General features: G+C 34.0%; 1 protein-coding gene across 1 annotated transcript in view; it reads right to left on the bottom strand.

Annotated features, from left to right (window-relative positions):
- Window positions 1-204: 204 nt before the first annotated feature.
- The window catches only part of LOC145681815 (toll-like receptor 6), a 33,592-nt gene continuing 18,141 nt past the window's right edge, over window positions 205-15,655 (bottom strand). Inside the window, exons 2-3 of the mRNA XM_081753423.1 lie at window positions 8,214-8,403; window positions 205-846 (exon numbers count right to left, since the gene is read on the bottom strand). Of these exons, the coding sequence (XP_081609549.1) occupies window positions 592-846; window positions 8,214-8,403 (445 nt within the window). The 3' untranslated portion in view covers window positions 205-591. The remainder of the gene's footprint in view (window positions 847-8,213; window positions 8,404-15,655) is intronic.

Here is a 15,655-nt window from a genome sequence, read left to right as displayed (position 1 = left end):
TATTAAAAATTTAATGTATAACCATTATCATTTGAAAAAGTAAGCACTTTCAGTCTAAATTAAATTAATCCCTAGGTTATTATTCACATTTCGACTCCAAAAGTGAGAATTGTTTATCATGAATAATTAATCGCAAGAATGCATTATTTAAATAACAGCCTTATCATTCAACTTTGTTTGAATATCAATCGATATTATGCACCACATAATATAAGCAAGCGAAAACAAATACAGTATTTACTAACTTATGCAAACATATAGTATTAAACGAGAGGACAAAATGCACACCGTTCAATAGAATATTGCTCGTTTAACTGACTGAATTGTGATACATTATATCCTTCTTGAAGTTCCAAGTGCGTGAAACAGATACGGATATGCACGTGAAAAATTCACCCTAAGACGGTCTTGCAGATCTGAAAAGCGAAGCTTGGAGTATTTACGGCACATTAAAAAGTAATAATAATTATAATAAATAAATAAATAAAACTTTTCCTCTTTTAGTTTACACTGGCAAGAATTTCTATTCAGGATAAAGATATTTACTCTTCCTTACATTCAACATGTTTTCAGGAATCATGGGTATAGTCTTTAAGTTACGAGTCTCATCCTTTCGTCTGTTCTTCGCTTGATGCTCATTCCAAGAGCATCTTTCAGTCTTCCCCAGAATTTTGGATTAGTCTGTTGGTCATTAGACCATTCAAGGTAAGTAATTGTGTCCATTAGGCATCTTAGATGGAATGGCAACGTTGCTCTATCTAACCTCTCCAACTCTATCAATATCAGAAAATTGCCTCGATTTTGGAAAAGTCGATGATTTGCCATCCTTAGTTCCCATTGGCACCACTGCAAAATAATAATAGTATGTATCATGCAAAAGAATTTATATTTCTATATTGTTATATTTTTAATATTAATCATTGTGGTTCGGACTACGTATTGCTAGGACGTTACACAGTTTCCAACCAAATATTGCCTGTGCTACTGTTCGCATTGCTCAGTCCTTTTTTTATTATTCATTTTAGTAAATAACTTAAAAGACCCCTGATAGCAATCCAAACTTCTAATAGCCTTACTCAAGCTTTGAAGCCTATGCACAAGCTTGCATTTACATGGCTACAGACCTAACCAAGACTATAGCAAACTTACTAGTTCCTCGATTGCAAGCTTGCTGCAGACTTGCTATTAATCGTAATATAGACTAACTTTAAAATTCCTTTAAACTGACACACCTGCCCAGAATGACTTAAAAATTTACCCTTAGCAAAGGCTTACAAAGAGACTATCTCTAAGGTTAAGTCTAACGTGCACATGTCTTTATGCAGCCTTCACTTTTACACCTGGTCTAAGCGTATGCAGGTTTACACATCAAGGATATCTGGACTTGAAACATGACTTGAAATTTACACTTGCCAAAGCTATATACAGAAAAAATCTTTAAGATTAAGTATATCAAAAGAAATTAAGGTTGAACTTAGACTTAACGTAGATGTGTTTGTTTATTAAGACAATGAACATAGAAAGAAACTTAGAAAGTGATATATGCAAAATGCTATTACATAACCTATTAATTATTTTTTTAAAGATATTTCGTATGCTAAAATTTGGTTGCCGAACACTAATGACATCATAATCTGTGTACTCAAATTTCTGGTATATTAGAAAGTATTAGGAACCTGTTATTAGTTTAAATAAAAGCATTTTGTACACACTGTTTGGTTCACTTAATCTATTTTTCAAATTCTACATTGGCTTTCAGTTATTCACTGAAACTTAGAAAAACGGTGGTGAACTTAGTAGAGAGCCTCAAAGTTATTAGCCTATCTTCTTTGTTAATTTCTATCTTTAGAAAAACGGTGGCGAGCTTAGTGGATAACGTTAAAGTTATTAGACTATGTTCTATGTTAATTTCTATCCTTAGAAAAAACTGTGGTGAGCTTAGTGGAGAGCCTTAAAGATATTAACATGTCTTCTTTATTACTTTCTACTTTTTAAAAAACGGTGGTGAGCTTAGAGGAAAGCCTTGAAGTTATAAGAATATCTGCTTTGTCAATTTCTATCCTTAAAAAGAAAGGTTGTGAACTTAGTGGAGAGCCTTAAAGTTATTAGCCTATCTCCTTTCTTAATTTCTATCTTTAAAAAAACTGGCGAACTTGGTGGAGAACCTTAAAGTTATTAGACTATCTTCTTTGTTAATTTCTATCTTTAAAAATAACGGTGATGAGCTTAGTGGATAGCCTTAAAGTTATTAGCCTATCTTCTTTCTTAATTTCTATCTTTAGGAAGAACGGTGCTGAGCTTAGTGGAGAGCCTTAAAGTTATTAGCCTATCCTCTTTGTTAATTTCTATTTCTAGAAAAACTGTGGTGAGCTTAGTAGAGAGCCTTAAAGTTACACCGATCTACAAAAAAGTTTTTTTTTTTTTTTTTTTTTTTTACAAGAACAAGTGTTACTAAGTCTAAATGTAATTGTCCTGTTAAATTTAAAAATGAAATCAGAATTTCTCCATCAGGTTTCCTTGTGACAGTCATTTGTTTTTTCACGTTTGCGCGCAAAATGAACCATATTTTCTTAAAACATCCTTGTGTTTGTAGCGGCATAGATCAGCTGTTTATTAACATAAGCTTATAATGTTGATGTCAGTGGAAGGACAAAGGTCATATCATATATGGAGTTTGTTGTATCGATTCCATACGAAGAGGGGAAGGTGTCATTAAATTGTGTAAAGTGGAAATTGTACATTTCCATTGCTCATTTTAACAATAGATTGGCAAAGTAAAGGGAACGTCTTATTTTGCCGTTTTCGTCCTTCTTGTACATTAAAGAAAACACAAATATGACTACAGTATAAATATCACTTCTACTTACCTAAGAAATTGTATGCCTGAATGATGATTTTCGGCTGTATTTAGTTTCCGGGATGTCTCTCTTCAATGTCCAGCAGTAATAGGCTAGCATTCTGGGACTTCATTTCCCCTGATACCTCTTCTCCATTGTAGAAATTTGCTCGTGGAATACTCGCCATGTTCATCACTTACTGAAGCACGATTTTGCGGGAAAAAATCTAATGAGAGTATAAGAGTTTTCCAAGGAAACCACAACAAATACCTACGAAGGCTTTCCACGTTTTGTCTTCTAGGGGATTCAACAGCTCTGCAAACTTGCCGTCATCCAGTAATGATGTGATTTGCGACCCAACAAATATTTGTTTTCAGTTTGGCGTCGCTGACTTTGGCAAATTTAGATTGCAAATACATGAATGCAGGAGAATTTTTGTCTAGTGCTTTTATAAAATTCTTCGTAAGGCCCAATCTGATATGCAGCGGTGGTAAGTACACTCGTTCGGAATTCACCAATGGGGCGTGAGACACATTTTTGCTCCCAGGAGTAAGAGTGTGACGTTTAGGCCATTGCTTCTTAATGTAGTGCGACTTCGTATCTCTACTGTCCCCTTCACATAAGAAACAGCAAATTTTGTTTATCCCAGTTGCAAACCAAGAAGTAAAGTTATGACGTTTAAATCACCACAGATATTTCGGTTATATTTTGTGTACTGGAGTTTATCTAACAACAATATCATATTCTGAAATGTCTCTTTTATGTCAACTGCATGGGCCATAGGTATTGATGGCAATTCATTTCCATTATGCAGAAACACCGCCTTCAAACTAATTTTCGAGGAGTCTATGAACAATCGCCATTCATGTGGCTGATGTTCATGTCCAAGAACCTCCATAACTGCACTAACATTATTACAGAACACGATACCATCCTCTGTCGAAAAATATTCTTTGAAATCACTATCGCGACTACGATACACGCATATCCTTGTTTCTTTGTGTAATAGATTCCAACCTTTGAGTCTCGAAGCTAGAAGTTCGGCTTGTTTCGACAACTGTAAATCCTGAATGAGATCATTGAGGTCTGCTTGAATTAGTAGGTGGGGTTCTGATGTAGAAACATCGGATGTAGGATCACTTCTATGAGTTTCTTCCTCAGTATGCACTGCCTCGGAGTCAGAGTCGTCACTTACGGTCACAAAATCTGGACACTTGGGGACCATATACTCGTCACTATCTAATACAGGCCTCATGGCAGATGGCAAATTTGGATATGTAACGGTATGTTTAGTTTTATTTTTTGTAATTTCTTTTTGTTTGTTAAACAAAAGTAGCAGTTACTGAAATGGTGTTTTTGTTCCCTCCAGATCATGGAAATTGCAAAAGGCATATGATGTGTGCCCTTTTTCCATCCTGTGAGAAGCCGCACACATGTCACACAACATATATTCGGAGCCCATGATTTATCAAAATCACCCGCTTTGTAGGCAAAGTAAAGCTCTTAACACTTTTTTACAAGTGGCATAAAATTTCGACTTTGATATTTAAACGTTAGTTCACCACAAACGTAGCAGAAATTGTCCGGATGATTCACACACTTTCTTGTCATTATGCAAGTTCTTTTTAGCAACACAAGAAATTAAACAAAGTGCACTCCACTTACACAGAAAGAAAACCTGCGAGGCTCACTACACGATCACGAATGTCTTTCTGCTAAAACAGGTCTGATCTTGATGGATATTTACAGTGATGCCAAGCCCACAGAAACAAATACTTTTGCTCCATTATTTTCCACTTTTTTTTATTGCACAACAAAGAAACTTTCGGAAACTGGAATATCTATATACCAAGTGGTCTCTTAAGCTATGTAGGTTTATAACTTTATCAGCCGTCGTTGAGGTACGTCAAGAAGTGAGGGAGGAATTGCGCAATTAAAAAAAAAAAATACAATTTCCACAATATTTACCTAAATTCAATTACCTCACACCCCCATGACATTGATGACAAAAATCTTGCACTTGATAAAAGTTTTATTCGTTCCCAGTAATGTGCCACTTAAATTATCCTTCTACGTTAATAAACCACTGCACTATGCCGATTCAAACATATGGAGTTTCATGAAAATAAGTTTCATTTCGTACAGAAGGGTGAAAAACAAGTGAATGTCACAACAAAATGGTGCCTAATGGAACTTAGTGGAGAGCCTTAAAGTTATTAGTCTATCTTCTTTGTTATTTTCTATCTTTTAGTTAATGATAGCTTTAAAAAAGGGCATTAGAAATATATGAAGGAATTAGAACAAGGTTTTTAACCAAACCGAATGAACTCAATTTAGATGAAAGGAAAACAAGCATGAAGGCAAAACAAGTCTCCTGACATTTAATAGTCAACTTAACAATGACTTCAAAATTAATGTTATAGAAATGTTTTGATTTAAGAAATAACTATTTTTTTTTAACTAGAGGCAGTGGCAGAAAGGCATCTCGAGTAGTAGAAGTGATTAACGCACTATAAAATTGTACAGTGATTACGTAGAGCTGACATTTCAGCTGCTTCCGAGTCACTGGGTCTGTCTGAGTCGCCCTGTAGCTGAATCACATGGATAATAACAAAATGCAGTAAATGTAAATACATTTTAACACCAACAATTCTAATAACCCTTCTCTTACTAATATCATATCGATTGCTTTATTTACTAGAAATTGGCACAAACTAATTTCTAGTATCAAGACGCAATTTAACAGATACATCCGGAGTTATTTAATTTTAAATGTCGGACCAAAGAAACATGTACACACCTATGCAAAAAATATAAATAAATAAGTAAATAAAATAAAAATAATGGGCGTATACTGTAGTTCATGAATTTTTACATTTACAACATATTCGTTGCGTCTTCGGCTGAAGTTGAGTGATTATTAAATAAAGGTTAGGGTGTATAAAAGTTTTTTTTTTTTTTTTTTTTTTTTTAATGTTAAGATGCGAAGTGCAGAAAAGTGGCTATTTGTGACCAAAAGGACACCAGCTTTTAATTTCTTGAATGTAGGGGCTGATGCAGTGGCAGCTATGTTTTCGAATACGGAAAACAACAGTTTTACATTATTTGACCGAATTTCCACTAAAATAGAATATATTTGGGAGTTACAGTTGGAGGGCACATGTAGCCACAGGGAGACGCTCACCCCATTTTATGTCGTCACTGTGTCGCAAGTGTCACACTAACGACATATATAGTTCAAAGCTGCGGTGAAATATTAAAATACTCTTCGCGTATTATAAAGTATTTTCAAACAAATGAAGATTTCTTTCTCGATGATTCGATAATAACAAATTTAACGAAGTGTAGGTAAGTAAACGATTTTTTAATGCACTACGTTATGTTCTGTTACTTCAAGAGTGAACTAAATTTTAATTTTGGTTAAAAATAAAGCTTAGATACAGAGGTGCCCATTCCCCCTAGTACTTGGACGCATCCCTATCTCCCTCAAGGAAAAATGAGTGGAGGAGACCAGTGTTGGTTGTATGACAACTTGCTTTTTAGACAAAATTTTATTCAATTTCGTAAGTTATTGCCGTTATAAATTGCATCATTATGATATAACTCAAGACCAATTATACCATTTTCAATTTAAAAAAATGTTATCACAATAAGCTCATGGGTGCAACCTCCACCCTGTACCCAGCCTATGAGCACCCTTATTAGATGAAGCTCGCAGCAGGTGTAGCCACAATGATAAGATTAGGGTTGAAGTGTGAGTTACCTTCTGTTTCGCAGAGTGTCTTATCAGTGCGCAACGTTGCCAAGTTTACCAATTCCAGTTTAGCAGAATTGTATGAAAAGTTTTGGTAGCACCTTAATATTAGAAATATTTGGAAATACACATAACACCAACATAAATCTAAATCCTGTGCAATAGAGTCTTGTCGCACAAGTGCAATCGTGATTTACTTTAACAAGAACAAATTACAAACACACAGACACATAAATAATAAAAATATCATTTGCATTGAACAATAATGGAATGAACCTTAAATTTAGTATACGGTTCAACTCTTAATATCACCTTCTCTTCATTGGATTGTAATTTCAACTACCCAAATGAATGCAGTGAGATACTGCATTAAAGTACGGAATAAAGGTAACCACGCAGAACCTAAACCTACTCTTAAAAATCCGCTTACGACTATCTATACGTCTCCACAATCTTCTCCGCGAACTTAAATTGCTTGCTTCCAGCAGCCGTATTCTCAGACTGTTCTTGCTTCAAAAGTAGAATGAATCTGTATATACAAGGATGATTTTATGTCTACTTCCTATTAAATTTGAAATGCATTATTCTTGCTTTTTACCCTATTGTTATCAAATTTGATTCTTATTGCTCTAAAACAATAATAAAAGTATAATTAGTACAACGTAAGAATTCAAATAACAATACAATAATAAAGAAGTAAACTTTCAAATATTAATGTATTTACGGGTGGAATTTGCATTCAGTTTATAACAAAGGTGTTTGCCAAGTAGTCTACGAAAACCTGTACCTCTGGGATGTCGGGTACCAGGAACGTCTTCAAGAGGAACGAGTGGAAGTGCATCTGATCTCCTAACCTATTTCCTCATATCATTATCAGCCTTGTAAAGTGGAACCAAACCAATATCTTGAACTTTTCTCCAAATAGATTGGGTAAAATTAAACCAATACGTAATGTCGCTTGCTGGAATGTTTCTCTTGTAGCATTTATTGCCGCTTGTTCAAAGTCAATCGTAAATTCTTGCACACGAAACTGAAAGCAACAATCTTCAGCTTTTTTTTTTTTTTTTTTTTTTTTTTTTGATTTGCTAAAGCATGCGCGTATACAATGACTGACTTTTGCTTTGCAATAAGCACAAGAGGAATGGAGAAAATATCCAAAATACTTTCCATGCAAATGTATATACCGGTAACAATTTACCATATACCAAATTATTAAATATTCCATCTATCACTATCTTTTCTTTAATTTCACTTTACAGAAATTCCCTTTCACTTTATGCTGTGCTGATATACCAGCCATCTTGACTTTCTCAATAATTTATAAAATAATTTGTTTTTAACTTACAATTTGTATATGTGATTACAATATTAAGACGGATTTAATTTCTCAACATGTAATACAAATATTGGTGCAGTACAGGCTTTACACAAACTTATGTTAAAAAAATAAAATCATTCTGCGAAACAGGAACATACGTATTGGATTATTTTTCTGTTTTTCGAAACATGGCAAAGCTGAGCATGAAAAACCAGTTTGAACCCCTTTCTGTGAAACAGGAACACACGCAGGTATGATCTTGATTTTAAAGAAAAACAAAGAAAAACAGAGTAACTAAACTTACCTCACTTGCAATAAAGTTATTGCTGAGCACCAGAATCACTCGTTTGCTCTTCTCAATACAATTAATAATATTTTCCATTATAAGAGTGCCCAGAGCAAAATTCCTATCATGAAGACAAAGCTGGTACTTGTCAGTGGCATTTTCCAGATTTGGTGTAAGTTGTCCCATCACCCACTCTCGATCTTTGCCACTGAAAATAATGTTCAAATGCGTTCCAAAGTAACAGTACGAACAAAATATTAGAAATCATAAAAAATGAAATTGCGGGGTTTATTGAAAATATGTTGGTAACAAAAATTCCCTATCTCCCCTGCAATTCCTAGGTAGTTGAAAATCACATGTCGATGTACTAATTGTAATTTAGTATACATACATGAAAATATTTACAGAATTATCTTTTTCTTACATCTAAAATCAATATTATGAGTAATAATTACGTATAAATTTCATTTAGCATTTTTATCGACTATGTAATTCTTAGGAACTAAAATGAACATTGAAATCATTTTTTTTTTTTTTTTTTGCGAGATATACATTTAATATACTGGAATATTTGTAAGTGTAACTTATTACATACTAAGCATTTGTTAATTAATTATTTTCACAGGCAAATAAAATAAATAAATAAGATATGTATATATAAGCCTATATAGGTAATTCAGCAAAACGTTTCTCATTAAATCACCGCAATCGATTACTGAAAAGAATAAAGTAGCGAGTTGTGGTCTAGAAAGCCAGCATTATCGGCAAGAGAAATAAATGATCACTTTAACCTTGCATTTAGTAGGTCAAACTGGCTTGCTTGCAATTGTAAGCTTGAAATTGATTAAGGCAACTGCAGGTATATACGCCAGTGCAGCGAAAGACGCCAAGTGTTCAGTACTGGGACATTTCCAACGAAATCTGCTAGAATGTGCCTCGAATATGTGCCACGGGCATGGACAAGTCCGATTTGACGGATACTCCGGGAGACAGCGCTGAGACTGCCACGTCGTGCAGTGTTGTTTGCTTCGGTAATGTTCTGTGGGGACGTTATTATTTCAGTGGAGATAAGAATTTGTTATTAGTACCATACTAACTCAGAATATTGCCGAATGTTTACAGCAATTTACGCCTTATTTCGTGTTCGTCTAGGAACACTTTATTTTGTAACTGTAACTTCAGTATTTGTTATTCCATGGCTACTAAATCAATACCAAGCATGGTGGAGCGAAATACGGACTAAAACTTTTCATTTTGGTACTTCATTTCAACTTTGAAGATTATAGTTTTTACATTTTATCTTTGTATCTTCATCTTGCACTTTGGTTATTCTATATTTATTTTGCTTCAGCCATGCTGTGTAGTAATATCTGAGTTTGCATAATACAGACGACGAAACAGTTGCAAGATTTATTACGGGTTTGCAGTAGTATTCTAGACTTGGCGTAATTACCTACACGTGTTGGTAAATACACCACTTTGTAATACTTTTTTCTTTTACCTTAGGTACAAAACAGAAGTGAGTCGCATCATTGCTACATTTTTTCTACACACGGAAAAAGCTATTCTGCAACGTACATGTGTTGTTCTTTGTGTTTCATGAAAATTAAGGCCGTAAAAAATCCAACATCCTTAACATGACATATTTAACTTCACATATCTTATTTAATTCTTTGATATATGTATTCTGCAATTTACGTTTCGTATACAGAACGCTAAAATAATATAATTTTCTCTTAAAATAATAAAATAAAAAATCAGTCGCACGAACTTCAAGACTGGCATTCAATGATGTTATATTAGCTATAGACAAAGGCAGTGAAGTAAATCTTGGCAGAAAGCTCACAGAGTTTTTGTGCAAAATACAGAAGACTGTTGAGCGTATGTTGGACCAAAGCAATTCGTTCCTCCTTGCGCAGAATGAAATTGCTTGACATATTTCAGATGCATCTGTCAGTGAAACGTGTGAGCTATAAGAGAATGTTTATTTTTTTTTTTTATTCCGCTGGACCAAAAATTCCGTCCAAACTGAATTGCTTTCAGGGGAATGTGTTGTATGTTTTCCGAATGTTTCTGTTTTTCTTGCTGGGCCGAAAATGCCCCTAAATCTAAGTCGATTTTTGGAGAGTTATATCGTAGCCTTTTACGATAAAGTTTAGTGTTTTAATAAGACGAAGACGTGTAAGAGACAGCGTTTTGATACTCGATTCACTTTAAACAAGAATGCGATCACGAAATATAAGGATTATGTGGCCCCAGTGTTCGGTTCTCAAACAAAAGGGACAAAAACATAGCCATACACACAAGCAAATCTGCAGGTGAAATTTCGCAGAATGGCCATGCAAGAGATCACCCCGAATGTGTCTTTAGGGAGTATCAACCTAACTTTGAGCCAATAACTAAATTTTGCAAGTACGCCAAGAGCAAGCGGTCATCATGTAACCGATGCCTCAAATGAGAACGCAAGTGAAATACTTGGGAACTGTGCGGGTGGCATTTGGCAAACATGACGGTACGTCCCTACATTCGATGAGGAATTTTCAACTGCGGTAAACCAAAAGCGCAGAGATATAAAGACACGATGCACTTTCACGAAAACGTTCGTAGTGGTTGCCACCGAAATGTCACCGAGGCAACTGAAAATTCGTTACACGAAGAACTGCAAAATCAACTGCACTGCCTGAAACCAGGATATCCTGAGGCCGGTCCATGAGCAGGAGCTACTGGAAATAAGATCAACTAGGTCCGCATCCATGAAGACAGGGCTTTATCACACACCTTAAAAAATCATCCATCATAATCAACCAGGATATGAAGGAGACTACTGAAATACAAGCCATACCTTTCAATGAGATACCTGTGAAGTCTACAGACTCAAGTCGAATGGACTTTCGTGGATTTGGACTACGTGAAAGAGCTTTGGGGAAGTGGCGGTGACAACAGTAGAATCTGTAAAGATGTAGAGGAATGGACATTGAATACTCCTGTAGTTCTCCAGTGGAGACTTTTGCAACACAAACTAGTTATCAGACCATTGTTCGGAATCTCGAGATAATATTTCTGCACCTGATGTAGTATTAATATTTGGTCTTTCAATAGTAATGTTAACAATTTCAGAGAACCTTATCCATGAGTTTTTGTAACTATTTCGTAACTACAATTTGGTCACGGAATACGCTCTGTACTGTATATACAAATATTTAGTCACCACTTTTAATAAAAGAAGCATACAGATAGAAGGACAAGATATAAAAATGTAAATACATTAAATACTAGGGTCCTCTGGGAAGAAGAATGGGAGTTTAGATGCGGAAATAGAGCATGGAATTAATGTGGGATGGATGACCTGAAAAAAGATCTCAAGTATTCTTTCTGATAATATAACTGTAAAAGTGAAACAAAGAGTATACAAGAACTGCAGTGAGACCCGTAATGCTGTACGAAGCAGAAACTTAACGAATTAAGAAGATTATTAAGAAGGTTACATGACAGTTATATGGTCATGTTTATGGGTTCATTTCCTATCATAAGACATGGGTACATTGATGCACTCTAAAAATTTGGGAGAGGTATCTTCGCTCATCCACTCAGTTTTAGAAATTGTTTAATATAAGTATTTGGTATCATAGTACAGGGCTTCAATATGTACCACTATAAATTTGAATGGTCCACCTCGTTCCCTTTCATGGGTAAGGAACTACCAAAAATCAAATTTCGGAAGTTATTGAACCCCTTTGATAAGGATTTAGCACCTTATATGAGTATGTACAGAGGTTTGTTACCTTTATATGTTTATGTTCCCTTTTATATTGTTATTTGGAAATTATCAAATAACAAAATTCGGTAAACGTTCTGTAGGACCCATTGTAAATGTGGGTGTCCCTTCTATGGCAACTATTCAAATTTTAAAGGTTATTCACCCATTTTATCTTTTTTGATACGGCTTTATTATTGAATGAGTACAGGATTTATTACTTTTTTATAAGACACAGGTGCATTTGTGTACCAATCTTAAATTTTGGGAGGGGTACATTTTTATTGTTAAACTAATAATTGGTAGTTGTTCTTAGAATTGGGTAGTATCTCTTTCTTTGGGTAAATCATTCTCAGATATGAGTATGGTCACGTGATCTGTTATTGATCTATGATGGGATTAGGTGTCCAGGACATTGGTACATTTAAACTTTGTAGGATAATTCGAGAATTGTGAAAATGAAATTACGTCATTGGTTTTGATTATTCCCGCCCATGGGCCAAATATAACCGTAAGCAACACGATGTACCATGTGATTGACCTTGATGAGGTAGTGTACAGGGATTCATTTCCTTTTCAAAATTCGTGAAAGTTATCAAATAACACGTTTCTAGACAACAGTTGGTTCTGCTAAGATAAACAATTGACCTAATTGAGACCTAACTACAACATGTAATTATATGATTAATTCTAAGAGTTAGGTATATCGAGAGAGGTACGTAGGACCATTCTTTAAATTTGGGAATTGTGATAATCAAAATTTTAGTATGAGGTGCGAAATTTGAAACAATACTTTGAACTTTAGTTAAGCTCATAGTCTAAGATCATTTGTGGTGGTTGAATTAACCTTGAGTTTTCAGAAATCTGATAGGTACCTTGTTGAATCTCATGACTTATAGACGAAAGGCAATACATGCTACAACACTTTGAAATTTAATCACAAGGCGATGTAATCTGACACTGGCAAAGTTATTGTTGATGCAATTTGATTGGCTGATCACTATCTTCCATGCAATCTGATTGGTTGATCACTATCTTTCGTGCAATCTGATTGGCTGATGATATTCAAATCTTTGCAGCATTCAGTTTTAAGTTTTGTTTAATATTTAAAAATCATGGTTCTTGTAACGCCCCCATCCGTAGCCTAGCGGACAAGGTGGGAAAAACCAATCCAGCCTGGCCGCAGAAGGGGCTTCACACGCACAAACCCGGAAAGCTCAGGCTGTTATTTCAATTCGGAAATCCAGAGGGGTAACAATTCATAAATTAACATTAATTATATAAACAAATAACAACACAACAAATTCAGGAATAAAGGTTTATTATAAATAAATTACAATAATCTTTATTTTTGCTGCCAAGTCAAAATCTGGATTCGCCAATTATTTTATTTCTCAGTTTGAGAAAAGACAAAAATAATATAATTCCAAACAGAATCATCCGCTGAATCGTAAATCTTTTAATTTGAAAAATAAACTATATTCTCCAGTCCAATCAGAAACCTCTCAAGTTTGACTCAAATATATTCTGGGCCAGTCAAGGACCTCTCTCATTTAACGCTAGTATTATACTCCAGGCCAATCTAGGACCTCTCTTGTTTAATAAAAATATGTTCCTTTCTTTAAAGCAAGAAATTAATTCGTACCTTTAATCAATATTGAGTGAAGATTTCCTTTTCTTTCAAACCGAAGAAAAAGTTTCCGTAGATGCTTATTTAAAAAATACAATTTTTACTAATTTAACGCAAATTAGCTTAGAAAGAAAAATTTTACAACGACAAGCAACTGCGAACGGCTTTACTACATCCAATCGAATGCGTTGCAACATCGAAACATTTCAAACATAAACCGATCAAACATTACTCCAAACAGAACGAACAATTCAAACGATTTTTACTTTTTAGAAAAGGAGAAATATTTTCTTTGGTTTTTCAGTATTCAAATCAGTATTAATAAGACGTTCGAATTTTACTCCTGGAATCAAAAACATTAAATTCAAACCTGTAAAGAACGTAGGGTAAATAGTATACCTCAAAGGTTTCGGGTACAATCTCTCCACCTTTGTTCCCCTGGATTTGCCGAGCTTACTCGCGATAATTTTATATATTCCGCTGAAAATCTAGCCCAATGGAAGCCAACAAGACAACCCACTGAAAACACAGAATGGACGCAGACAGACAATGTAATAGGAAAATTGAAAAATCACTCACCTTTGAAAATCCACGTTTTTTACCTCAATCTTTGTAGTTTTTCTGCCCTCAACTGCCTTGGACTCAATTATCAAAACAAGAATAATCCACTGTAAAGCGAGGTTATGCTCAGGATTCAATTTAAACAATCCCAATTCAATCAGAAATTCGAATGAGAAAATGGGACGTAGATCCACAATTTCCCACATTCACAAATTTTAGAATAAATTCAGAAATAATTATAATTATGTGATTCTGAGTATTCCTAACGCACCTTTCTGTAATTTGCTTGCCAACAGAAACAGAGAGAGCTACACCAAGCCTCCCTTCCAACACTTTTATCAAATTTTCAAACAACACTAATTTCACTATTTTTGCAAGAAAAGCAAATACACGTAATATTTCACTAAATGTAATATTACGATAATCATAATCCTCACTTACTATGGATCTTCTTATTTCACTTCAATAACACACTCTTCTACAACGAAGACTTCTAGACAAGAAAAATGAACCAAACACGAAACGTCCATTTAGATTCGTAATCCATTCGAACAACCAAAACCATCCAGATGTTGCACGTTCGGAAATCACAGCCCAAGTCAGCTAGCCGAGGCAAGCTGCTTGCGGCCGCAAATTTTGTGACCATTCGCAAACGCAGACCAGCGCATAAGCCAAGACCTTGAAGTTCTTGGTTACGAAAGGCAAAGGAAATCTTCTCACAAGCGTTATTTTTACATTCAAATCTTTCTCTCCTATTTTTAAAAAAATTCGATGATGTTTTTTTTATATAAAGCTTATGACTCCTTCTATCACACATAATATTAAATACATTAATATTATTTTTACCATTCTTTTATCGTAGATTTACAATTTTTATTTTATTATAATTTCTTCTTTTTTTCCGTGACTTGTAACGGGCACGTTACAAACTCGCCGCCCTGGAAAGAAAAATTCTCAAACCAAGAATTTTTCGACATCTTCGCAAGTTACGAAACACAAAAAGATCATAAGACACAAATTTTAACTATATATATATATATATATATATATATATATATATATATATATATATAGTTAAAATTTGTGTCTTATGATCTTTTTGTGTTTCGTAACTTGCGAAGATGTCGATATATGTTGCGAAGATATATATATAAACAATATACTTTAAAACATCTCTCAACTGAATAACCATATTATATATAAATAACAAACAACGTTAAATATTCTAAACTATTTTCAATTTTTCAAAGATAATTTTTAATTTAATATATATATAAAGTTATTTTACTGTATTTAATATTTTTTTTCACTATGGTTCAAAAAATTTTACTTAAATATATATATAAAGTTATTTTACTATATTTACAATTTTTTTATTTCACTATGGCCATAGTAAAATCTATATTTACAATAATAAATAATTTAAAATTTAATAAAAATAGCAACAATATACTGATAAATTTTTATATTTACTAACATATTTAATGAAATTGCCAATTCATTGAACCATAAACT

The sequence above is a fragment of the Thermobia domestica genome, chromosome 3 (assembly GCF_964235325.1).
Source record: "Thermobia domestica chromosome 3, izTheDome1.hap1.1, whole genome shotgun sequence".
NCBI classification, from domain to species: domain Eukaryota; kingdom Metazoa; phylum Arthropoda; class Insecta; order Zygentoma; family Lepismatidae; genus Thermobia; species Thermobia domestica.
This window is presented reverse-complemented; position numbering and strand designations above follow the sequence as displayed.